This window comes from Trichomonas vaginalis, assembly GCF_026262505.1.
Source record: "Trichomonas vaginalis G3 chromosome Unknown ctg_162, whole genome shotgun sequence".
NCBI classification, from domain to species: domain Eukaryota; phylum Parabasalia; order Trichomonadida; family Trichomonadidae; genus Trichomonas; species Trichomonas vaginalis.
Genome location: NW_026529249.1, coordinates 52001 through 78174, shown reverse-complemented (window position 1 = coordinate 78174; position 26174 = coordinate 52001). Strand labels below are relative to the sequence as shown.

The 26174-nt window shown below is 34.6% G+C and overlaps 4 protein-coding genes and 6 pseudogenes across 10 annotated transcripts, besides 6 other annotated features; 6 read left to right on the top strand and 4 right to left on the bottom strand.

Annotated features, from left to right (window-relative positions):
* Positions 1-207: 207 nt before the first annotated feature.
* TVAGG3_1083690 lies at positions 208-718 on the bottom strand (annotated as a pseudogene). Its single transcript has one exon. A coding segment is annotated over exon 1 (511 nt).
* A 408-nt stretch (positions 719-1126) lies between these two features.
* Positions 1127-1330, bottom strand: TVAGG3_1083680 (uncharacterized protein; the record flags this gene model as incomplete). Its single annotated transcript, XM_051256756.1, has 1 exon — positions 1127-1330. One exon carries the CDS (start codon positions 1328-1330, stop codon positions 1127-1129), a length of 204 nt encoding a protein of 67 aa, XP_051076043.1.
* Positions 1331-1336: 6 nt separating this feature from the next.
* TVAGG3_1083670 (uncharacterized protein) lies at positions 1337-1579 on the top strand (the record flags this gene model as incomplete). Its single annotated transcript, XM_051256755.1, has 1 exon — positions 1337-1579. One exon carries the CDS (start codon positions 1337-1339, stop codon positions 1577-1579), a length of 243 nt encoding a protein of 80 aa, XP_051076042.1.
* A 491-nt stretch (positions 1580-2070) lies between these two features.
* On the top strand, positions 2071-2418 carry TVAGG3_1083660 (uncharacterized protein; the record flags this gene model as incomplete). Its single annotated transcript, XM_051256754.1, has 1 exon — positions 2071-2418. One exon carries the CDS (start codon positions 2071-2073, stop codon positions 2416-2418), a length of 348 nt encoding a protein of 115 aa, XP_051076041.1.
* A 2124-nt stretch (positions 2419-4542) lies between these two features.
* Positions 4543-10990: a mobile genetic element.
* A 346-nt stretch (positions 10991-11336) lies between these two features.
* TVAGG3_1083640 (uncharacterized protein) lies at positions 11337-11600 on the bottom strand (the record flags this gene model as incomplete). The annotated part of the gene is made up of 1 exon (XM_051256753.1): positions 11337-11600. One exon carries the CDS (start codon positions 11598-11600, stop codon positions 11337-11339), a length of 264 nt encoding a protein of 87 aa, XP_051076040.1.
* A 188-nt stretch (positions 11601-11788) lies between these two features.
* TVAGG3_1083630 lies at positions 11789-13329 on the bottom strand (annotated as a pseudogene). The gene has a single exon. A coding segment is annotated over exon 1 (1541 nt).
* A 1571-nt stretch (positions 13330-14900) lies between these two features.
* On the top strand, positions 14901-15233 carry TVAGG3_1083620 (annotated as a pseudogene). Its single transcript has one exon. A coding segment is annotated over exon 1 (333 nt).
* Positions 15234-16528: 1295 nt separating this feature from the next.
* Positions 16529-18719: a mobile genetic element.
* Positions 18720-19929: 1210 nt separating this feature from the next.
* Positions 19930-21460: a mobile genetic element.
* Positions 21461-21713: 253 nt separating this feature from the next.
* Positions 21714-21754: a mobile genetic element.
* Positions 21755-22405: 651 nt separating this feature from the next.
* Positions 22406-22447: a mobile genetic element.
* Positions 22448-22559: 112 nt separating this feature from the next.
* Positions 22560-26174: part of a mobile genetic element that runs on past the window's edge.
* Positions 22852-23454, top strand: TVAGG3_1083570 (annotated as a pseudogene). Its single transcript has one exon. A coding segment is annotated over exon 1 (603 nt).
* On the top strand, positions 23554-25060 carry TVAGG3_1083560 (annotated as a pseudogene). The gene has a single exon. A coding segment is annotated over exon 1 (1507 nt).
* On the top strand, positions 25183-26064 carry TVAGG3_1083550 (annotated as a pseudogene). The gene has a single exon. A coding segment is annotated over exon 1 (882 nt).

Genomic DNA, 26174 nt, shown 5'->3' with positions numbered 1-26174 from the left:
TTGGGGTTTCTCCCCTAAAATAAATTTTTTACTTCTTAGAACCACTCGGGTTCTCCTTACGGGTTGTTGAGCTTGTCACCGTCAATGTGTCTGACCCTCGACTTCTTGTCGATTATGAACCCATTGCATGCCGACAACCCTACCCATGGAAGCTGAACCGTAATTCCGAAGGTTAAGGTTCAAGTGTCCCAAGTTGTTGAGGACTGGGTAAGAACCTTGCCTGTCGCCTTGTTGCGGATTTTGTATGGGTAGGTTTGGAAATTTCGTAAGCGTCATCGACAACAAGGGTTGCCCAAACTTCCTTTTCTTCGTGTTTCTCTTCTTCTTCTTCCTCTTCTTCCTCTTCTTTGATAATACCTTCGGCAATTCTGTGTTCACGAATTACGGTGTTGCATGTTCTGTCCTTTCCGAGTACCTTCCAGATGGCGTCTATCTCTTCGAAGAAACGGTAGATGAGTCGGGCAAGGTTTTGGTTCTCTATGTTGTATTGGCGCAAGGTTTCCGCGAAATCGTTCAGGACTTTCTTATTGGAAGTTTGGTTCGTGAGGACTTTGACTTTGAGATTGGTTATCTCTTCCATAAGACTACTTTGGAGAGTCTTAATGGTGTTTGACAGATGAGCGTTCAATTGGGCAATTTGAATTTGAACTGGGCGCTTGTCTGGCAACCTTGAAAGGACATCTTCCATTGAGTTTGGCTTCGGTGCTTGTTCGGACATCGAAAAAATGAAGTGGTTTGAGAATGACGGTTTTACTTCAAAAAGCTTGTTATGACAGTTATGTCATACAACAAGTTTAAAATAATATCTTGTTCTTCTTCTGAACGTTTGTTGTCTCTTCCGATAAAGTTTCGAACATGAGAACCAAAAAACGTTTTTTGAGGAACCGAAAGAGTTCAGGCAAACGTTCATATTCCGGATATGTTGGGAGCAGTTCGAAACATCTGAGCTGACTTTCGGACAAAATTGGGACAATGTCAACAAATTCATCTTTGGTCGGACTGCTTGAAGGTAAGTCCCTTACATGTAAGTAGCTCTGGTAAAGTCTTCTCATTTCTGCTAACTTTTGGAGTATAGCTTCGTAGTTTAGAAGTTTTAATTTTAATTGTCTTATTCCACTCTTGACATCTAAACGGTAACTATCCATGAGGTCAAGAGTACTTTGGTAGCTTTAAGTGGAGCTATCTTCCTGACCTCTGCAATTTTGGTTGCAATTGTGATTTGAGCTCCTTCAAGTTCGCCGTCTATGTCGTTCTCAACGTCTTCAACGATGGCTTGAAACTCTTCATCGGTCCATTCAGATTGGTGTGGGACGAATTTAACTTGCTTCATTCAAAAATGAAAAAAAATGTTTTTACTCTAAACGTTAAGGTTTACAGTACTGGTTGGATGTCGCCTTCTGAGGTTATGAAGAACGGCCGTCCTGAGAAGTGGAACAGTGCTCTGAGAATTTGTATAATTCGTGGAATTGGACTCTCTCTGTTTGGAAGTTGTATCCATGGGCGCTTTGCAAAGAACTTGAGAAGAGCTTCTTTCTTCATCTCCTTTATGTCGTCTACAGGAGTGTTTTCTGGTATTTGAATTGGAATTCCGGTTTCAATTTCGATTTTCAGCGCACCTCTTCCAGACAACCAGCAGCCGAGGACTTGTTGGCTTTGTCCTTGCCCAAGTACTGCTTAACAACTTCATTTATCTCTATAAGGTAAATTGCCTCATCTAATGGCTCGATGTTGTCCATTGTTCTGTTTCAGAACTAGTCTTGTACTTTTTCAGAACAATACTTGTACTGTTTCAGAACTAGTCTTGTACTGTTTCAGAACTAGTCTTGTACTGTTTCAGAACAATACTTGTACTTTTTCAGAACAATACTTGTCCTGTTTCAGAACAAAAATTCCCGTAAAAGCTCTCAATTTGTGAGAAAAATTTTCTGTTTCAGAACAATACTTGTACTTTTTCAGAACAATACTTGTACTTTTTCAGAACAATACTTGTCCTGTTTCAGAACAATACTTGTACTTTTTCAGAACAATACTTGTACTGTTTCAGAACAATACTTGTACTGTTTCAGAACAATGTCCGACGTACCACCAACCGAGTCCATTCCCAAACCAGAGGAACCTAAAGCACCAGCCCCTGCACCTCAGTTCCAGCAAGTACCTCCACCAAATTACTATCAATTTCCACCTCAAGGTTACTACCAATTTCCACTACAAGGCTTCCCGAACTACCCTCCTCAGCCTATGCCTTACTTCCCCAACCCTTGGATGTTCCAGCAAGCTCCACCCCAGCAATTCCAATCTCAATCCAAATCGAAGAGAGACCAAGAGTTCGAAGAAGGTCTGAACCGCTTACGCAAAGAGTATGCCACAGCTCCAATTGAGAGAAAGTTGTTCCCGGACCAAAAATATATTTTAGGGTAGATGGTGCGATCTCACCTGTTTTTTCACCTCTTTTTTCACATCTTGAATTTTCATGACTTCTTCGTAAATGTTTTGTCAAGACTTCTTCGTAAATGTTTTGTCAAGACTTCTTCGTAATGAGTGTAAAGGACCCAAAAATATATTTTAGGGTAGAAGGTTAGATCTAACCTGTCTTCTACCCTCTTTTCTACCCTCATGAATTTGTCATGAATTTTCCCGAAATAAAAAATAAAGTTAGTTTTATTTTTATTTATTTTTTATTTTGTATGTAAGAACATATATGACAAACATTGAGTTTGAAACAGTTAAAAAGATAGACAATGACACCAAATTGGTTAGAATAGGTGATTTAAACGTAAGATACTCAAAGAAATACAACAAATATTCTTTGTCAGACATTTTATCTCCATCTGGAAGAAGACCGAAGGACTGGGTTAAAATTGCTTCTACTCAGAAAATTTTGACAAGAAATCCTGAGCTTATGATATCGGTAAAATTCTATGGAACTACAGCATATCTCATCGACAAAAGTCTTATACCAATAGTTTTGTTATGGTTAGACCCAGTTGTTGGATATAACTTCATAACATATGGTTCATTCGATACGGAACGTTGCAGTGAAGGCTTACTTTACATCGTTCAGAAACGAAGGACTTCAATACAAAGAGATATAAGATAGGAAGAACATATAATATAACTCAAAGATATGACATACAGTCAATAGAGTCAAGGTTGTGTTTGTTCATGATATGAGAGCTGCAGAAACAGAACTACTTGAAAGTTTGAGAAAATGTATGGTGCTCCATAAAAAGGTAAAGAAACGTTTGAAGTAGATGAGATAGATAAGCTATAAAATTATTTGACGAAGTTGCTTGAAAAATACATGTAAAGCGTTTATTTTCTGACTTTCACAAAAGACCAAAAATAAAGTTAGTTTTATTTTGTATTTTTTGGTATGTAAGATATGATTTCAGGGATTTTTTTGACGAAGTGTTACTCTTCACTTCGTCAAAAAATAACAGTTATCTAATGAAAAAGTGTCATTTTTTTGTATTTGACGAGAATGTCGGGTAAATGTTTTGTCATGAATTTCCTTAAGATAGAAAAAATAAAGTTAGTTTTATTTTGTATTTTTTTGTATGTAAGATATGATTTCAGGAATTTTTTTGACGAAGTGTTACTCTTCACTTCGTCAAAAAATAACAGTTATCTAATGAAAAAGTGTCATTTTTGTATTTGACGAGAATGTCGGGTAAATGTTTGTCATGAATTTCCTTAAGATAGAAAAAATAAAGTTAGTTTTATTTTGTATTTTTTTGTATGTAAGATATGATTTCAGGGATTTTTTTGACGAAGTGTTACTCTTCACTTCGTCAAAAAATAAACAGTTATCTAATGAAAAAAAAGTTTTATTTTATTTTTTTAATTATTTGTATGTAAGATATGATTTCAGGAATTTTTTTGACGAAGGTTACTCTTCACTTCGTCAAAAAATAACAGTATCTAATGAAAAAAGTGTCATTTTTTTGTATTTGACGAGAATGTCGGGTAAATGTTTTGTCATGAATTTCCTTAGATAGAAAAAATAAAGTTAGTTTTATTTTGTATTTTTTTGTATGTAAGATATGATTTCAGGAATTTTTTGACGAAGTGTTACTCTTCACTTTCGTCAAAAAATAAACAGTTATCTAATGAAAAAGTGTCATTTATTTTTTATTTTGTATGTAAGATATGATTTCAGGAATTTTTTTGACGAAGTGTTACTCTTCACTTCGTCAAAAAATAACAGTTATCTAATGAAAAAGTGTCAAGACTTCTTCGTAAATGTTTTGTCATGACTTCTTCGTAAATGTTTTGTCATGACTTCTTCGTACATGTTTTGTCAAGACTTCTTCATCGTAATGAGCGTAAATGTTTTGTCATGATTTCTTCGTAAATGTTTTGTCAAGACTTCTTCGTAATGAGTGTAAAGGACCCAAAAATAATGTTTAGGTGAAGAGGTGCGATCTCACCTCTTTTTTCACCTTTTTTTTTCACATCTTGAATTTTCATGAATTTTCCCGAAATAAAAAATAAAGTTAGTTTTTATTTTTTTATTTTTTTTATTTGTATAAAAAATAAAAAATGTCAACAATCGGCACAACAACAATACAAACAACTACAGCACCAAACTCTTTAGTCATGAATCCTACGTCAATGTTTGGTAGGGATGAAAAGACTTCATTCCTCTTCATATACTTTTGAAACAGAAATCCAGAGATAAAGCAAGAACTTTTAACAAGTAATTTAGACTGTAGTGCGAAAGATGAACAACATGAACAGTATCTTTATGAAATGGAGACATTATTGACCATTTTGCCTAAACTACCTGAAATTCAGCAACAAAACTAACTATTCCTGAATTCGATGAAATAGAAGTCAAAGGCAACTGACTCCGGTAGAAATAAAGAAGTTCATACGAAGGTAAACTATGAGTTTCTAGGATTTCATTGCAACCATAAGGTTATTGGACAAAGATTGCGACATGGTATATAAGAACATCTCTGACATATTATAATCGGGGGAGTTTAAAACATACGACAACTTTGTTTCGTTAGTTGCTGAATGTGGTATGGCAGATAAGAGATGAAAGATAGAAGAGGTAAAGTATGGAACAAACAAATAAAACCAGCAACTTTTGAGTTAAAGAAAACCATTGACGCTTAGTTTGTTTTTAGCAGGTAAGGTTTCAGAATATAACGCAAAGTTGAACCCACAATGTCTTAAATGTAAAGCAGCAATTAGGAAATATAACTACTCCGTCAAAGAGATAGAACGTATGAGAAAACGACTATGCAGACTTAAAGAAAGAAGCAGAAAACAGCAGAAAAATAAAATGGACATGTTAGAATTTCTGACAAAAAACTATCCAACAGCAGAAGATTTCCTTCTATCTGACGTCAAGAAGAAGTATAAAGAAACTTTCGCATATTAAAACATTCGATGTACTGACAGAAGAAATAGAAGCTACGAAACTGTTTAGGATTTCAAATATACATCGTACAATTCATGTAAAACGCTTGTGAAAAAAGAGGTGAAAAAACAGGTGAGATCGCACCACTTCACCTAAACTTTATTTTTGCTGAATTCAGCAACAAAATTCTGAGTAAAATAATTTTTAGGGCTTGTGTCAAACCGTTGAGTTTTCACAAAATTTAAAAAATAACGTTTACCATGTAAAACGCTTATAAAATAACTGGGTAGAAAAGAGGTAGAAAGAGGTTAGATCTAACCTTCTACCCTAAAATATTTATTTTGTCTGATTTACGCTCATTACGATGAAGAAGTCTTGACAAAACATTTACGTTCAGTTTGACAAAAACATTTACGAGAGAAGTCTTGGACAAAACATTTACGAAGAAGTCTTGACAAAACATATACGAAGAAGTCTTGACAAAACATATACGTTTAGTTTCGATGAAATCATGACAAAGAATGTACGATGAAGAAGTCTTGACAAAACATATACGTTCATGTTATGACAAAAACATTTACGAAGAAGTCTTGACAAAACATATACGTTTAGTTTCGATGAAATCATGAAAATTCAAGAGGGTAGAAAACAGGTGAAAAAACAGGTGAGATCGCACCTCTTCACCTAAACATTATTTTTTGCTGAAAAATTGACCAAAAAATCTGAGTAAAATGGCAATATGCTTGCTTCCCTCGAAAAACCGAGAGAAGAGATTCCGTATGAAAACAGTGAAGAACAGCGAGACCGACTTTTATCTGGGTCGCCAAAACTCTATGAAAACAGTGAAATTTCTCTAGACGACTTTTTTCGGTCTTGCATTAAACACATGAAAATCATAATTTCCTTAGATAGAAAAAATAAAACTAACTTTATTTTTATTTATTTTTTTTATTTGTATGTAAGGACAGATAATGTCAACAACAGGAACACAACAACTGCTATCGTTCATGAAGCCATAAATGAAGAATATGAGTACATACAGTATAACAAACAGTTACGTCTCATTCGATTCGGTCAAAGACGATATGTACTAAATGCAAAGATATTTGACAGCATGTTTTGCTCCGGACACTAGCTTCCGTAAAGACTGGTTTACGAACCAAAGCACTATTGAGCTATTAAATGAAGCACAGCGAGACATACTTTTTTCTGAAAACAGGAAGAACAGCGAGTAGGGAAAAAAACCTGGTCGCCAAAACTCTATGAAAATCGTGAAAAATTGCCAAACGGTTTGAGAGGATATTATGTAACATAGACTTCTTGTAAATGCTGTAAGCAATGTGGGCTTCACCTCGTTATGCTTTGGAATATTTACAAGACTTCTTGACGAAATTTCATAGACAAGAACGTGAAGAGCTAGAGAACAAGCTGAAGGCAAAAAGACAAAAGATTCAGAAAAGATATCCACGTTCGTACAAAAGGAAGGAAAAGAACTATAAGTATATGATTTATACTGAAGAGTTGGAGAAGAAGAAGATAAAGATATGGTTATGTTGCATTTAGTCAGAAGAAAACAAAGCTTTTACGACCTTGCTAAGATTTACAAATCTGACAGAAAATTGGTTTCTATTCGCGAAAACTTACCGATTTCAATGACACCGAATGAAGATGCTGAAACAAAATAGTTTCAAGATACGTTACCTCAAACACACTATGATATTAAAGGTTTGTACAATACTTACCTTCAAAGAAGATTTGCCATTGTTAAAGAAAAAATAACAGAGTATTTTGACAACTTCAAACAAGCAGGGTAGATGAACTCTTTATTTTCAAGCTTGACTTTTTACAATTTGAACTTTGTTTGCGTAGATATGAATTCTGAAAGAAGTATGAGGGTCTTGTATGACTTTGTACTTCTCCATAGTCATGTCTGTCAAACTTACCTGCATGGACTCTTTCATAAGTTCCATGAAATCGTCTTCGGACAATCCGGGAAAAAGTACAATGTCAGTAAGTATTCTTTTTACATCCTTACTTAAACTCTTTGCTGTCTGTACACAAATGACAACTGAAAATGTTAAAGTGTGTCTGAGCTCTTTAAGAATTCGACACATTCTTGTTCTCTGTTCTTTAACAAAAGGATGAGAGAAGCAAAGTCATCTAAGATAAGAAGACATCTATGGAGGGTAAAGCTTCCAATGTAAGATTGCAATTTCTTCGAAATGTATTCTATCTCTTTCTGTTTGTTTCTGAAGTGTTTCTTTCTCTAATATTCTCTGCATTTCCTCATTTGGGTCTTTAAACTTAGAATTTATTATATCATTTATAGCATATACTTCAAAACTCTTCTTTGGTACTTCTTATATCCAATCTAACAACTCAGAGTCTTTTATACATACCAACTTAGACTTCTTTATAATATCTTTGAACGAATTGACGTTTGGTCAAATTGACCAGAAGTACTACAAATGACAACTAACTCATAGAATGGGTTCTTCTCATCTAGTTCTTGTTGTTGTGCAGCCATTTTAAGATAAGTGAAGTCTTACCCGACCCAGGTGGTGCAATTAGACCTGTTATTACCATTCTGAGCAAATAAGAACTTGTCATGTATAGGCTTTATCTGAGCATTTTCTAACTTCCTCTTGTTCTTTGTTTAAACATTCTCAAAATTTCTTGTCAATGTCAGCAAACTTTTTTTCTAACATATTTTTAGAAAAAATTAAAATTTTTATCTTTTAGAAAATGTCTAGCGATTTCGCTAATCTATAATTCGAGACAAGCTTTTTCGACAGCAACATCTGTCGACCATAAAATCTTACATAGTGTAAAACAAGAAGGGAATTTGTTCTAAAGTTCATGTTTTGGGAATATGACAAGAACCATAAAACATAAGCAGAGCAGTCTTAAAATTTGTCAATGACAAGACTTGTTGACAGAGATGACGCCTCTTGGAGAGATGAAGTCCAACAAAAGTTCTTAGAATAGAAAGAAGACCATGCGCTGTTCTATGAAGATGAAATAGAAAACAGAATAGAAGAGCTATTAAAGGACAAAGAACTTTTACAATAATATAGTTGCGCCAAATTTGACATAACTCCACCAGAAAAGAAGAAGAAGAAAAGAAAAGAAAGAAAGAAAGAAAAGAAAAGAAGAAGAGAAGAAAGAACCTGAACCAGTCCAAGAAAAAGAAATTTGAACATGTAAAAATAAAATTTTATTTTTAGAACATTTCTGGGTCAATGTCAATGTTCTCTTCCTCCTTTAGGAGTAAACACTGGCTTAGACTCTAAAATCTTTTTACCCAATTTACCTTAACTTCTACAACTTTAGACTCATAATATTCATAGTCGTCTGCTTTCTTTGGTTCATAAGGTATTAACAAGTTTGTATGCTTTGCCTTCTTTAAGGTTTGAGAACCTTCTGTCAAAACTTTCTTTGACTTGTTAACAAACCTTCTATGTCTAAGTCTTCAAACTTTCGCACCATTAGTCACAATAGCCAAAACTTAACTGGTTCGATGTTCAAACTTTGCTGAATGAAGACTTTTCAAAATGGTAGAAGTAAACATTCAAATATAGTGAATGGTCTTAGTTCTTCTTTAAAGTCTTGACATGTACTTGTTTACTGAATATTATTTCGTCATCTTTTCTATCGGATAAAAAAATATTTTTTTTAAAATTTACTCAAAAAATTTTCTTTGTATATACACCTTCTGTACCTCTAAAAAGATTTTGACATTGCCAAGAATGTTTCGTTTAGAACGCTGTCATAATAACCATATACTTGACAATATTGTTTATACGAATCGTACAATGACCTTTCATCCTAAAACACTCAAAGTCAGTTTCATCTATGAACAGTTCATATACACTCTTGTTTGCTTTCTAACAATGTTGTCCTCTCTTCGGTATGTGGAATTTGTCCTTGGATTGAACTTAGAAATATCTAATGTCATAAAAATATGAGAACAAGTGTTGGTAAAAGTCAGAATGTCAAAGATTTCTGCTTAAGTCGTCAAAATATTCTGTATCTTGCATATGAGAATTGACGTTCTGACAACTACATATCTTCTGTCAGAACTTTCTAACTTCATCGGACAAATTGTTTGAAACCATAATGAATGTTTGCAACATTTTCACAAACTCTTTGGTCTTTATATTTTCTTTCAACAACTCCAAACTTTGTCTGTTATAAGACTGCTTCAAAGGCATCTGAGTTAAAACTTTTGTTGTATCTATACTTTGAAGTTCATTGCAAACTAATAATTTCATATTCTCTATTGAGGAGTTAAACTTGCCACAGATGTTTCTAAGTTTGTCATATTCGGGTTCGAATAGCCCTCTAACAGTTTGCACAAAATATCTGTAAAGAAGTGCTTTCTTACGTTCCTGTTTTCCAATTATAATGAGAGCAGTTTCATTTTTAGCACTGGATGTTGTAAGATGTTTGCAAACCAACATAAGATATACTCATAAACTTTTCGTTTCCATTGCATATAATTTCTTTGACATGGTCTAACCAAGCTCTCATATAACATTTTCTTTCCATTCTACTTTTCATATTTATATCCAGTGAAGATAGAATAGAAGTTTGGAGAAGGTGTTATAAGAACTTTATACCACGAACTGAAAAATCTTCTAATTTGACAATAAGATATCCCAAGCATCTAACATCTTCATTCCAACTTGTACACTTTTATTTTCTTAAGTTTCTGTCTACATTCTTGTTCAGAACTATTGGTTGCTCTTGGTTTGTTAAAGACACATCCCATTCTTTCATGACATAACATTCTGGGCAGAGTCAACATAAATGACTAAACGTTTTCACAATTCTCGACTGCTTTGTTATAAGTCTCTAAATGGACACATATTTCTGAATGCTTGGAAGTCATAAAAATCTGAAAACATCTATTCTGTACATTTTTATAAAAATAAAAAAAATATTTTTTTTATTCTTGACTTTGTTGTTGCACTTTGTTGCATTTGTTGTCTTGAGCTATTTGTTGAAGTATGTTCTTGTAATACAATACTTTCACCAGTTGCATCTTCCAATTCGAAACTTTCTGCCGTCATGACAAATAATAGGACATAAAAGTTTTACAGGAACAAAGTTTGCGTCACTAATGTCAACGTTATACTTGCAAAGTGTTTGAGTTCACTAAGTTGAAATTCTGCATTCGAATGAACAATAGGCAAACCAGCAGAAGAAAGTATGTTATACGCATAAGTATCTTTTGGTCATAATAGTTTCGTCGACATTCGAATAACACTTTGAACTAAGTTGAAACAATATAAAGATTGGTGTGCTTAATGTCAATGAAGACATTCCTTGTATGACACTTTTCCTGTTATAGGAAACTGTTGGTAGTAAAAACCAGATATAAGTTTTGTATTATAGCTCATATTGTTTATAGTAAACTCGTCGGAAACATCCAAACATTAATGAAACCTCTCTAGTTGCAGCACACTGTTACACCCGTACTTAAAGTATTAAAATAAGTCAACAAAACCTGTTTTGGTGGATATATCTGAGTAAGTATCTTCAAAGGAGTAATATTTACCATTCACAACAATAAAAGTCTTTCTGGTGTCAAAAGAGCAAACACAGGCTTTAATCTCTCTCTGAAGAGAAACACGAAGAAAAGGAAGTTTGGGCAACCCTTGTTGTCGATGACGCTTACGAAATTTCCCAACCCTACCCATACAAAATCCGCAACAAGGCGACAGGCAAGGTTCTTACCCCAGTCCTCAACAACTTGGGACACTTGAACCTTAACCTTCGGAATTACGGTTCAGCTTCCATGGGTAGGGTTGTCGGCATGCAATGGGTTCCAAATCCAGACAAGAAGTCGAGGGTCAGACACATTGACGGTGACAAGCTCAACAACCGTAAGGAGAACCTCGAGTGGTTCTAAGAGTAAAAAAATTTATTTTAGGGGGAAACCCCAAGTAAATTTAGGTGTTTATTTGGATAAGTATGTTAAATTAAGGGTAATTTGCAAAATTAGTTCCAGACCTTTGAATTGGACTCTTTCGTTATCCCAGTTGCGTAGGAGGTCGTCCCAGAGGAGTTGGTAGAATTGCCAATCCAAGGACGATTTGTCCTCCCAGGCATTGAGGATGTACTGCTCGTAGAGTTTCATGACCTCTGCCTTGCACCAGACACCCTCTCCCTTGGAACGTAAGGCTTCTTCGAAGTGCTCGAATGCGATTGGCTGCTTGACCATCCGAAATGACACTTTTTGTCCGTTTGGTCAATGTTGTGTCTCGTGCCATAGTCGACGAAAATACAGACAAACAGGTTATATATGAGTTTGAGACCAAGAATGGTGTAACTCGACCTGTCCGATTCAAAGACTCCGAGGGCGACCATGAAATTAAACGGAAATTAGCTAGGAAGGAATATAAAAATTTTTTATTTCATGCAATGTTTTATTTCTGTGCCGTCTTCAAGTATGCCCCAATACTTACGCTTGGAGAGGACATGAACTTCGGAAAATACCTTATCTAGCTTAAAACAGCCCATCTTTTCACTGACCATGCCCATTTCAATGAGTTTGTTATAGCCTTCTTCGTTCGTCATGAGTGCGTCAATGTTCTCATAGTAAACCACAACTTTCGATTTGACTTCGGAGAAGAATTTGTTGTAGTTGTCAAGGACTGCCTTTGCGAACTGAGGGTAAGACCAATGTTCGACAATAGGTTTTAATGTGGTTACTAAGCCACTTTGACCTTGAGTGAATTCGTACTTCAAAACAAAAGGAGAAAACCTTTCAACAAAGTTGTCGACCTTCTCATAATGTTTACTCTTCATCTCTTGAGGTTTCTTAATGGAATATCCCCATGTCGAATTCATAAGCAATTTGAGTGTCATTGCAAGTTTGGGGTTTGAAGCTTTCCTAATATCATACAGTTGTTGTATGACTTTTCCAACTGTATAGTTCCTTCCCGGGAACTCACCATCTTCGTTTGGAATTCCAGTCGGAATATATTGGACAAACCTCATGTATGCAGCGTTAAGGTCGACATAGTATATCTTTTCATCTGAGTCGAACTTGTCGCAACCAATTGGTCCAGTTTGTGGAAATTCAAGTGAGTCTCTTATCTTCTGAGAAACTTCTCCTGTTATCTCATAAACATCGTCGAAGCAACCTGTTTCATATAAAACCTTCTGACCTAACTCAGATGCTCTCCAATACAATTTGACGTCAATTGGATGTCTCAATGGAAGTTTGTTTATAGCATCTTGAAGTTCTTGCAACCTCATTGGAAGTTCTTCTGGTTCAGGTTGGTATCCGAACAATCCAACCCTTGTGGAACTGTGTACTTCTTTTGTACTAGAACTTTGTCTGGAACAACTTTTGGTCTTGCTAACAGTGAAAAGTTTGTTTCGTCTTTTGGTACAAAAGTTTCTGTCAGCTTGTCATCTGGAATTGGTTCCAACAAACCTTTCTCGAAAAGAATGTTTACAGCTCTGACAATGTTGCACTTGCCTTTTCCGAACAATGGGTTTGTAAGACTTTCGTTCAACATGAAGTGGTTGTGGACAATTACAATCTTCAACCATGGTAAGTCTTTGTCAACAACATAGTCGTCATGTGAAGAACCTTTAGCTGTAGGTATGCTGACTCGGATATTGACATTTGCCAACGGTGCAATTTTTGCCAATTGACCTCTGAGAATGTACCTTGTCTTCACACATGACTCAAGATACTTCATCTTCTCTTCTGTAACAAGACCAGAGTTCCTGAGACATGTAAGAATGCAAGGTTCATTGACAATTGTTTCAATTGAATTGTAAATTCCATACCTTGTCAAGTCAATGTCAGACTTATTTATGAAGGGGAAGTATCCAGCATGTTGTCTGACTGCTTGAGGGTTAGGTTGGTACCATTCGAACTTGACACTTGCAATTCCTTCAATTGCATTCAAAATGTCTGAGTCGGAGTCAACCATTTGTTCTCTCTTTGTAGTCTTGAAAGCGTCAAGAAGCATTGCAGCTGTTGTGACATTGCCATGTGCATAGTAAATGTGACCATCCAAATCTGTTATGGTCAATCTGAGATTGTATCCTTTCTTATTTCCATCTTGAATTGCAGCAAGTACTCCATGAAGCCTTCTTTGTTCTTTCCTTCGTCAAAGTTTACTGTAAAGGTTCGACCAGATGTAATTTGACTTCTAACTTCACGGTACTTCTCATATGCATATCTTGTTCTTTCCATGGGAGCATGACCATCCTCTGCACTACCTTTTTTCCTTCTCAAAGGATGCAATTGTTCGTCATGTTTCCAGTAGAATCTGGCAAAGCCGTCGTGTCCTTCAACTTGAGGTTCACTAACATCGAAAGGCATGTCCATAAGACGTTCTTCTTCTAACCTCTCTAGTCTGTTTGGATAATTGGCACGTGCTGTTTCCAAATCCATTTCGTAGCGAAGACCAGACAATTTGTCATAGACTTTTATGGGTCTTCCTTCTTATATTTAAACTTCTTCGAAACTCTCCAACCATATCTTGCAACTCTGCTTTTATTCTAGCAGACTTTCTATCCATTCTATATGGGGGCATTTTTATAAAAATAAAAAAATATTTCTTTACTTTACATAACCGCCTGCTGCCATAAGTCTTTGACGCCAACCCATACCAGCTAATGAAGGTTGACTTGGTTTAGTTTCCAAACTAAACTTTGGTTTTGGTTTATCTTCAGTTTTTGGTTTTTCTTCTTCTATCGGTTTTTCGTCACTTTTTGGTTCCTCTGACTTTACTTCACTTGCAGGAACAGTTGTGTCGTCAACATCTTCATAAATATCATATGCCATTTGTTTTTGTTTTCCTTTCAACTTTTTGTGTTTGTTGTAAAGTTTAGAATATTTCGACTCTAAGTCAATGAGATGTTCTATAATGAACTGTTGGTCAGTGAAGTAAAAAACGGTTTTTGACAGATGTTTATATGACACTTTTTGTTCAGCACAAAAAACTACTCGGTCAAAGTGTTGTCAGTTTTGTAAAATAACCATCCTATCTCATTCTATAAGGGGAAAGGCTTCTCAAAGTATACTTCCTTGGAACGCCTGTAACTTTTCCTGTAGCGACGATAGACCCTTACTTGTCCGGACAAAGTTATACTATTTTGAGTGCTCTACAAAAAAGTCAACAGCGACGACTCTCAAAAACCGTTGTGTAAAAAGTTTTACCGTTGGACAAAAAAGTATATATAGAAAACAAAAAACGTTTATAGTTCATTCAATATTTGAGATGGAACGGTTTGCCAACGGTAACTATTAAATAAAATAAAAAAATAGAGGGGGTCTCCGTTGAAAAACGTTTATTTTAAACTTTTCTATGAGTAGTCCGAAAAAAAACAGTTCATTTTTCATAATGGAAGGAAGAAAAAGTGTCGCAAACAATTCGTCGACTACCTCTGCAGTTAAAGTTCCTACAACTTATGTCTCACCATTCTCAAAACCCTTACGACCTCCTATAATACCAAAGCAACTTCCTCATACAATTCAAGACAATTGTTGGACAATATGCATTTGCACAAAGAAACAGCTCAGCCAACAGGTCAGGCAACAACAACTATCGGAACAGAAGCATTTTCAGAAGAAGTTCATACCAATCAGACTCCAATCGAACATACAGAAACACAACCACCCGAAAATACAGAAACACATCCAATCGAACATACAGAAACACATTCTGCAATGACCACTAGGTCGCAAACACGATATCTCGCCTTTAGCAAACAATTTAAGTCTCAAATTCAAGACACACAAGATAGCGACACTCCTCTTTCAGAGAAAGTTCGTAGAAAATACGCAAAGAAAAGGTTAGAATTGTTAGATAAGTTAAATGAACAGTGGGGTTCAGAAGACAATCGAGATTATAACGAGATGTTTCAAGCTGTCATGGATGCCATTCAGCCTCTTGAAAACGAAATCAAAGACCCTGGCGTACTTGTTGACATGTTTGCTTCATATTTACCCGTTACTGCCAATCTCATAGCGTTGCAAGCTATTGACCAGTTCATTCACTTGTTTCCAAAGAACTTGCAGAAGCATTTACAAGAAGTTAAAATTGCTGAATTTGTCCGTTTATATCCAAATTCATACAATTATTTGGAAGAATTGAATGAACATGGTGAAAGGTCATTCTATATTTTATTTTACACAAAAACAACCAGTCAAAACGATATTGTATACAACCTTTACCAATTCAAGACAATTTCCACGTTATAACAACTGTTGCTTTAGATATTCCTGCCAGAGTTCCATATGGAGGAACAGTAACTATCTCAAGCTTTCCCAAGGGCTATAAAGGAAAGCCTCTCACAATTGCAAAATTCACACACAGCAGTTGCCAATTTGTTCAAGATGTCGAGTTCCATTTCCTCAACAATACGACTTTCATCATAGAGACTCCTCAAGAAGGTATATACAAAGTTTTCATCGCAGGATTTGTTGCTCCCAATGGCGAAGAAGAAGTCGAAGAAATCCTCACCTCAGAGAGCGAAGAAGAAGAAGTCGAAGAAATCCTCACCTCAGAGAGTGAAGAAGAAGAAAATTTCCAAGACATTCAAGATTCAGAATATACCGAATAAAATAAAACAATTTAAGACTAAAAATTTAATTTTATTATAATATTTTTATTTTTTTCATCTGGTCTTTGTATCATTCCTCCTCTAGTTTCTCCGGGGCTAGAGGGCACGAAGTGCCTGGAAGCCCTCCGAATATAAACTTCATTTATACTAAACATCTTCAGGGCTAGAGGGCACGAAGTGCCTGGAGGCCCCACTACCTTTTTTTTTTTTTTCATTAATATTTCAATGATTCACAAATCAACTTTTTCATTATTTTAAATAATTATAGAATATATACCGACTTTTTGTACATAAATATTTTTAGATTCAATAATGATTTACGGTTTTTTTCAAAACTTATAATTTTCCAATGAGTGGTAGAATCTTCGATTTAATTGATTTAGAATGGTTAAATCAAGCTAATCAACAAATTCAAAGCGGTATTAACGTCGAAACCGTTCTCCAAAATGTCCCTTTAACAGATGGAAGAATTCTTCAGACAAAGTTCAAAAACTTTGTATAAGTTCTCCAAAATGTTAAACTATTCAAAGCGGTATTAACGTCGAAACCGTTCTCCAAAATGTTAAACTATTCAGACAAAGTTTCCCGCTGTTTGCGAAGGAATTGTTGGCTATGATGTACTGATTCATGATCAGTGCATCATAGCCAACAATTCCTTATACAAAGTTCAAAAACTTGGGTGCAATCAGAACTGATTGCACCCAAGTTTTTGAACTTTCTCGAGGGAATGAAAGGGTAAGAGGTATACATTATGAATATATACCTCTTACCCTTCCATTCCCTCTCTGACAGCGGGAAACTTTGTCTGAATGTTAAACTATTCAGACAAAGTTTCCCGCTGTTTGCGAAGGAATTGTTGGCTATGATGTACTGATTCATGATCAGTGCATCATAGCCAACAATTCCTTATACAAAGTTCAAAAACTTGGGTGCAATCAGAACTGATTGCACCCAAGTTTTTGAACTTTCTCGAGGGAATGAAAGGGTAAGAGGTATACATTATGAATATATACCTCTTACCCTTCCATTCCCTCTCTGACAGCGGGAAACTTTGTCTGAATGTTAAACTATTCAGACAAAGTTTCCCGCTGTTTGCGAAGGAATTGTTGGCTATGATGTACTGATTCATGATCAGTGCATCATAGCCAACAATTCCTTATACAAAGTTCAAAAACTTGGGTGCAATCAGAACTGATTGCACCCAAGTTTTTGAACTTTCTCGAGGGAATGGAAGGGTAAGAGGTATACATTATGAATATATACCTCTTACCCTTCCATTCCCTCTCTGACAGCGGGAAACTTTGTCTGAATGTTAAACTATTCAGACAAAGTTTCCCGCTGTTTGCGAAGGAATTGTTGGCTATGATGTACTGATTCATGATCAGTGCATCATAGCCAACAATTCCTTATACAAAGTTCAAAAACTTGGGTGCAATCAGAACTGATTGCACCCAAGTTTTTGAACTTTCTCGAGGGAATGAAAGGGTAAGAGGTATACATTATGAATATATACCTCTTACCCTTCCATTCCCTCTCTGACAGCGGGAAACTTTGTCTGAATGTTAAACTATTCAGACAAAGTTTCCCGCTGTTTGCGAAGGAATTGTTGGCTATGATGTACTGATTCATGATCAGTGCATCATAGCCAACAATTCCTTATACAAAGTTCAAAAACTTGGGTGCAATCAGTTCTGATTGCACCCAAGTTTTTGAACTTTCTCGAGGGAATGAAAGGGTAAGAGGTATACATTATGAATATATACCTCTTACCCTTCCATTCCCTCTCTGACAGCGGGAAACTTTGTCTGAATGTTAAACTATTCAGACAAAGTTTCCCGCTGTTTGCGAAGGAATTGTTGGCTATGATGTACTGATTCATGATCAGTGCATCATAGCCAACAATTCCTTATACAAAGTTCAAAAACTTGGGTGCAATCAGAACTGATTGCACCCAAGTTTTTGAACTTTCTCGAGGGAATGGAAGGGTAAGAGGTATACATTATGAATATATACCTCTTACCCTTCCATTCCCTCTCTGACAGCGGGAAACTTTGTCTGAATGTTAAACTATTCAGACAAAGTTTCCCGCTGTTTGCGAAGGAATTGTTGGCTATGATGTACTGATTCATGATCAGTGCATCATAGCCAACAATTCCTTATACAAAGTTCAAAAACTTGGGTGCAATCAGTTCTGATTGCACCCAAGTTTTTGAACTTTCTCGAGGGAATGGAAGGGTAAGAGGTATACATTATGAATATATACCTCTTACCCTTCCATTCCCTCTCTGACAGCGGGAAACTTTGTCTGAATGTTAAACTATTCAGACAAAGTTTCCCGCTGTTTGCGAAGGAATTGTTGGCTATGATGTACTGATTCATGATCAGTGCATCATAGCCAACAATTCCTTATACAAAGTTCAAAAACTTGGGTGCAATCAGAACTGATTGCACCCAAGTTTTTGAACTTTCTCGAGGAATGAAAGGGTAAGAGGTATACATTATGAATATATACCTCTTACCCTTCCATTCCCTCTCTGACAGCGGGAAACTTTGTCTGAATGTTAAACTATTCAGACAAAGTTTCCCGCTGTTTGCGAAGGAATTGTTGGCTATGATGTACTGATTCATGATCAGTGCATCATAGCCAACAATTCCTTATACAAAGTTCAAAAACTTGGGTGCAATCAGAACTGATTGCACCCAAGTTTTTGAACTTTCTCGAGGGAATGAAAGGTAAGAGATATCCATTTCCTTTCACCTTCGTTCTCAATAATTAACTTATAAATTTTTTAAAGCAAAAAAAGTCTGATTTTTTTTGACAAGTAAATATATAGGGAATTTATCCGACCAAATAAGTGTCACTTTTTCGGTTCACCTCACTTTCCGTAACTCGTCTTACAACATAATGATGATAGAAGGATGACAAAAATCTCGTAAGATGAAAACAAAATAACCCCACAGTCAATAAACTTTCGACTATAGCAAGATCAAGTTTGAGAGAAAAGATGTTCTGCGCATTATGCTCCATCATCAATAAAAGTTTGACATCCAACAAATAATTTTGAATATATGAGACTTTGGAAGATTTATACATTGCACACACAATTCATAATTATATATTTCTCATAATTTAACCACAAATACAATCATTATTTCGCGATTTCTTCTATCGTGAAGACACAATCATAGTAATGTGATAATTTTTGATGGTGATATTTTTAATTTGTAGATAGCTAGCTGATTAATTAAACATAGTAGGTATTCCAAATTTAGAAGATTTGAATCGTGATTTCTTTTTAATAATAGTTGCTAAGATGATTGCCCAATTATTACATTGTCCTAAAACCACTCATATTATCTATAAAACATGTTACACAAAGTTGTTATCATATATTTTTAATTCCAATACCAGTCTGAATAGCAACAACTCCTTAACAAAATTCTAGAAATAGTTACTAATTCATATTGAATTACATCTGAATCTATCATTTCGAATGAATTGAAAAGCAAACATTTTTATGATCATATCTAGACAATTTCAATACGAATTTTTGAGAGACTATGAAAGGTTGAATTAAATTGATTTCAATAAAATTGAGAGATAGCGTTTAATCGGTCAATCTCATTAATCAGCAAAGGATAGTCTAATTTATTATCCAATATGGGGATTTCCTAATAATATTCAGAATTTTGATAATGTTTAGATTCAATTTAATATTGAAAATTCTTCATACTTCTCAAGAAAAAAAATTATTGCTTCGCAACGAAAATATTAATTATTTTGCATCATCATTCCATACAATTGCTGTTATTACACACTACTAATCAGATCAAATTTAAAAAATTCAGCCTATATAGTTTTTAGGCCTGCCACTAATATATTAGTCATGAAATGTAAAATTGCAATAACTATATCGAAAAAAATTATACTTTTGTTTTAAATCATATATGTATATCTTGGTAAAAAAGGGGGTTGGCGTCCTAAGGCGTCCTAGTGTAAATTTCTCAAAATTGTGATATTTACATCACATTTTTGAGAGGTTTATGGGCGTCCTAAGGGAAAATTGAATAGCTAGGGCGTCCCGAATTTTCATTCTAAGATTTAAATATATTATATACTTAAGTATAATACAAGCAATATAAAAATTAAATTTTTATTATGTTAACTTATAAGAAATTTTTTTGAATTATCGTTGATTTATTGTAATCTTTCCAGGCTATACTTTTGAAATCAACTTTACCTGTCATACGCATTAATGTAGTAGATGTCCAGGTGTAGCTATTATATCCCAGCAACATTGGTATTTTATCATTGTAAGATATCAAAATGAAGCGTTTTTTCAGATATAATTTTTCGTAAATTTTTCAAAAATAAGATGGTAAAAAAGCCTCGACTTGCTCGAAAAATAACAATTTTTTTACTTGTAAAAATAACCCTTTTACAGCATGGGCAGCTATTCAATCACTATTTCTTTTTCTAAAAGTATATTTTTCAAAAAAAATTAAGATCAAATTCGACAATTTCTTGATGAAAGCAAAAATATTACACATACTTCTAGATGCATGGGATAAAATATGCAATTATTCAATCAATTCGCATGATTTGAAAAAAAAATCTAAATTTGATAAAAATGTAGAAATTTTTTATTTTTAACTTGAGATTCGATTTTTTTGATCCAATTTGTGAATTTTTTTTGATCGGAATTTCAATTAATTTGTTGATCAAAAATGACCTCACAATGTTTGATCATAAGTGAAGTCATCTTCATGGGTATTTAGAAATTCCAAGAGAAATTGCTTATTTCTCGCAGATGTAATATCTGAGAAAATCGAATTTAAATATTCATAGAAACCCAAATCATTCTCCGGTTCGAATAATTCATCTGTTGCTTTTTCTGTTTTTTCTATGAATTTTAATAATTTGATTAATAAATCTTCATCAGGAAGAATTATTGCTGCATTTGTGATAAAATTCCATATTGAGGTAATATGGCAATAATTACATTTATAAAATGTAATTTTATCCAAAATTTTTTGGCAAATTCGCATAATAGCATTAATATTTGAAGCTGAGATTAAACCTGTGATTACTTCTGTAACTTTTGGAAAATCATCGCAATTTAATATCTCTTTATATTGAATTGAGAAATAAAAAAAATCAAATGGATTCATTTCTTCAATTTCAAGGAGATTGTAAAAATTGATAGAAGTGTTATTGCAACAAATTGTATTTGCAGCAAAAAATATCATTTGCTCGATTCCATTTTTGGAATAAATTTGCTGGAACAATGTTAAATTAAAACAGTTGCTTAATTTTTCTTCATTGTTTTCATAAAAAAGTAACAAGTTTGCAACTGAAATTTCAAAATTTTGATAATTGCCAGTTATTTCAGTAAATATATATATTTGCTTTTCTTCATCTAAAAATGGCAAATATTGATTTGCAATATTAACTAAAGTTTGGGATAAATTGTTCCAGTTTGATTTTACCCAGATTTTCCTTACTTTTACCACCTCTCTAAAGCTGGGGACACCGCCTATCGTTGGGAGTAGCTATTAAATAGAACCACCAAGGGTATTTTTCGACCTGCCGGTGTAGTGTAGTGGAAACATCCGACATAATGATTCATTATGCCAAGGTTTGATTCCCATTTAGCCAATTTTTTTCTTTTTTGGATCATGAATTTTTTTTTGGGTCACTATAAGATTTGTTTCATGTTCTAAATCTGCTGCATATGTAATCTGTTTCATATTAAGTTCTGTCAAAATGTAAGCTATTGAATTTTTTGAGAGGGAAATAATCGTCGAGGAAGTAAAAAGTGACGCTTTAGGAAATATTATTAGAAATATGATAATAAATATATTTGGAAAAAATATGTTTTTTTCAAAAATTGAAATGTTCATAGAATATTTTGAAATATGTAGGGAATTGAATTCGGTAATATATGATAAACAGGATTTTTAAATTTCAAGGAAAAATAGCTTTTGTGAATACTTTTGAGAACTCTTCTCAAAGATCATGATTCAAATATATTAAGGAGCCAAAATATTAGAGATGAGTTCACAATCAAAATTTTCTCACTTTTCTTCCAAATTGACATCCTTACTCACCACTTTCAAGTTTTTCATACATATATCTTACCCATTCATTTGGAATACGAGGTCTCGAGTTTTCGTTCATTTTTTTTACTTTACAAAACTGTTTATTTTTCAGAATTTTTAAATTTGAAAAAATCCATTCTATATCTGATAAATAATATATTATTTTTCAATCAAAATATTTTGATTATCATCTCAAAAGTGTTCTCAAAACCTAGTTTTTCTTATTTTGGATAATCTTAATCTTTATATTATTATAAACTAATTGAACACCATATGTTTTTGTATACTTTTACAAAAAAATTGATAGATTTGTGATACTTCCCCCGACGATAGAATTGAATAGCTTACATTTTGACAGAACTTAATATGGAACAAATCTATTTTTATTTACCTATTTTTTAAAAATCTATTGGATTGCCAAATTTGAATATATTTAAAATCATAAAACTCCAAAAAAACTATAAATATATGTTTTATGCATGGTGCCGATACTCAAATAAAAAAAAAAAAAAGGTAGTGGGGCCTCCAGGCACTTCGTGCCCTCTAGCCCTGAAGATGTTTAGTATAACTTTGTCCGGACAAGTAAGGGTCTATCGTCGCTACAGGAAAAGTTACAGGCGTTCCAAGGAAGTATACTTTGAGAAGACTTTCCCCCTTATAGAATGAGATAGGATGGTTATTTTACAAAACCGACAACACTTTGACCGAGTAGTTTTTTGTGCTGAACAAAAAGTGTCATATAAACATCTGTCAAAAACCGCTTTTTAACTTCACTTAAAATGCCACGTAAGCTACGTAAGAATATACGTAAGAGGAAGGGAGCATTGAAACATCCAATAGTAAAACTGACACCACAACAACAGTTGCAACAACAAATGATGAATGACCCCACTATGTTGCAACAAATGTCAAGCAACCCTATGCTTTTAAACCGAGTTATTGGTGCACAGAGTGGAGGTTTAAGAGCGGCACTTTTAGCGAAAATGGCAGGCTATGGTGGAGCTGCAGACGGAACAGCTTATAACCCTCAAAGTCAAATGAATTTGAGTTCACTCAAAAATCAAATAACAGATGTCAAAAAGTCAAACATAGACATACAGAAACAAATAAGTGAAAACGAAAAGAAACTAGAATATGACAGACACACAAAGAAACTCAATGAGTTAAACGTAGAGAAAAAGAAGAAAGAAGAACAACTGAAAGAACTAAGTACAGAGGAATATGCGAAAAAAGTGTCAGAAAAAGCAGCAGAAGTAGCAAAAATGGAACAAGATGTTATAAATTTGAAAAACCATACTACTCAATATAAAGTACTGAAAGATGAAGAAATAAAACAAAAAGCCCTGAAGACATATATGGATAGCGATGAGTATAAAAAAGAAGTTGAAGCAAATGTAAAGGCAGAAAAACTTTTACAGTTGCAAAACCAAACCGTACAGTATGAAAACTTAGCACAAGAAAGTAAAAATAACGACGCAGCCATGCAAAAGGCAATGAAAAGCGCAGAATATATAAAAGCTAATAATGACTGGTTAGATGCCCAAGCCAACGCTAAAGCAGCCCAACTTATAGGGTCAATAAGGACAAAAATACAAGCGGATGAAGACAGTTCAAATGAAGCTTTAATGAATGCTGACTTTAAGAACGCCTTCGAAGCTCTTCATAGTAAGGTGAAACTAGTGAACGACTTCTCATCTGGAAAGAAACTGAAGTCTGAAGGTTTCGACAAAGAGTTAAAAGAAGTAGCACAAAATATGACGAAAATAACAGATGCAGCAACGAGACAGGCAGTTCAAAGTGCCTATGACGCCGTTAGAGCAACTGTTGTGGAAAGTCAAGAAAAAGAGTTACAACAGACCAAAACAGACCTAGTAAATGCTTTCTTAAAAACGAAAAGTCAGGTAGGACATTATGCTGCAGATGGAACATATGTGCCAGCTGGTGGAACTTATATACCACCAAACCCTCCAAGAGAAGCACCTGCACCAGGACTACCTAAAACATTTACATCGTCACATGGACACAGACACAGGCATGCACCAAAACCAACAGTTCAAAACACTGCACCAAAACCAACACAACAACCAACAGTTCAAAATCCAGCACCACAACCAACAGTTCAAAACACTGCACAACAACCACCTCCACAACCAGCACAACAACCAGCACAAACAGAGCAAGGACATAAAAGAAGTAGAGAACAAGGAAACCAAGAATTCTTAAAAATGCTTAAGGAAGAGTATGGTTACCCAGATACTCTTGACTTTAGTGACAGATATAAAGAAGCTATTAGAAAGTTCAAGGAAGGAAATACTGACCCGAACCTATTTAGCTTTATGGCTCAGCACCAAATGGGATATAATTTCAAACCTGGAAAATACAAGCTCGCTAAGGGATATGATTTAATAGCATATCATCCAAATGACATGGATGAATTTACTCCGAGATATTTGGTGTCAGAGCTAAATAATAATTCAACTCTCTTCATGAAACGCGTAAAAAATAGAGACGGAACGAAAAAAGAAAGGTTTATGAGTCCGGATGACTTAGATAGGGAACTTTTTAAAAACGGTCTCGGAATATATGAAATGCCAGCAGATGAGGTACAAGAAACTCCACAGGAAGAAGTTCAGATACAACCAGACATGGAAGAAATAGTTCAGCAACAACAGCTAGAAGAGCCTGAAGGAAACGAACAAGTCCCTCCTTTGGAAACTAACTTCACAGAACTAGATGAAGATTTGGAACAGCCGAAAAATCTTGACCCTCAACAAGAGTATGCGGAGAATATGGAATCTTTCCAAGAGTCTAAGAAAAATTCAGCTGACATAGTAGAAGAATATCGAAAAATGTTCGCCGACATACAAAAGACTCCAACATCAGATGAAAATATTCAGCATAGAATGGAAGAACTGAAAGAAAGTGTACGCAAATACAACAATCCTTTTTACTTACGACCATATAACGTTCAATCTTTGGCTGAACTCGGTGAAAATAAAAGGTTAAATTTCACCAAAACATATAGAAATGAAACATTGTTTAAAGTTCATTCAGAACCTAACCAATATGGAAACAAACCTACTTTTGTTTCTGCAGACTATGGAACTACAATGAGATGGGGTCATAAAGCTAATCCGGATAGGTGGTTCATAAACTTACAACCACAATTCCAAGAAGTTGTAGACGCAATGGAAGTGAATGGTGAACCAGATATAGCTGGTATTTTCAGCGCGGCTTTAATGCCATTGAAAGATATGAAACATGCAGATATTTTGGACCAGTATGAAATGAACATGGCTGATGGAAATATAACACCTGACGTTCTAAAACATTTATCTCAAAGAACTACACAGAACCATAGAGATGGTATATTTGGTGAAGAGTTTAGAAAGAAAGTTAGGGAGATAGAAGGAAGAGAACCTATTGTACATGACCTTGCAAACGAAAGTTTACAAAATGTCATAAAAACTTACTTTGCAGACAATGAACCGAGAAGGGATGAATATTTAAGAAAACTCAAATGGACAGTACCAAATGAAATGTTAGTATTGAAAAACATGTTCCTTGACAAAATAAAACCAACTACAGAAATAAATGACGCAAGACTGAAACATTGGGTAAAAGCTTTCCCATTCACAAAAGATATTATTGGTAACATGGAAAGAAAACCAGAATGGCTACAAAAACATATATTTGGAAACGAGCTTATTCCATATGGACAAGCTCTGTTTGAAGAGCTTGAACCGGAAACTCAGGAAAGAGTCATGCAAACAATACGCGAAGACTCAAATACAAACTATGACAAACTCTTTCTAGGATATAGGTTACCTGAGATGGGCGACCAGAGCCCAAAGGCAAAAAGGACATGGGAAATTTACAACATACTAGGTGAACATGAGGCAAAGATGCAACAACTTGAAGCAGAGGGCAAGTTACCAAAAACGACACCAAAGAAGAAGAGAAGAGTAGAACAAAGTGAAAGTAGTGAAGAAGTAACTTCATCTAGTGAAAGTAGTGGCAATGAAGGAAAAAGAAGAGTTAAAAACTCAGTCAGGAAGAAAGTAAAGCTTGGTCCGAAACAATTATGACATATAAATCCAAC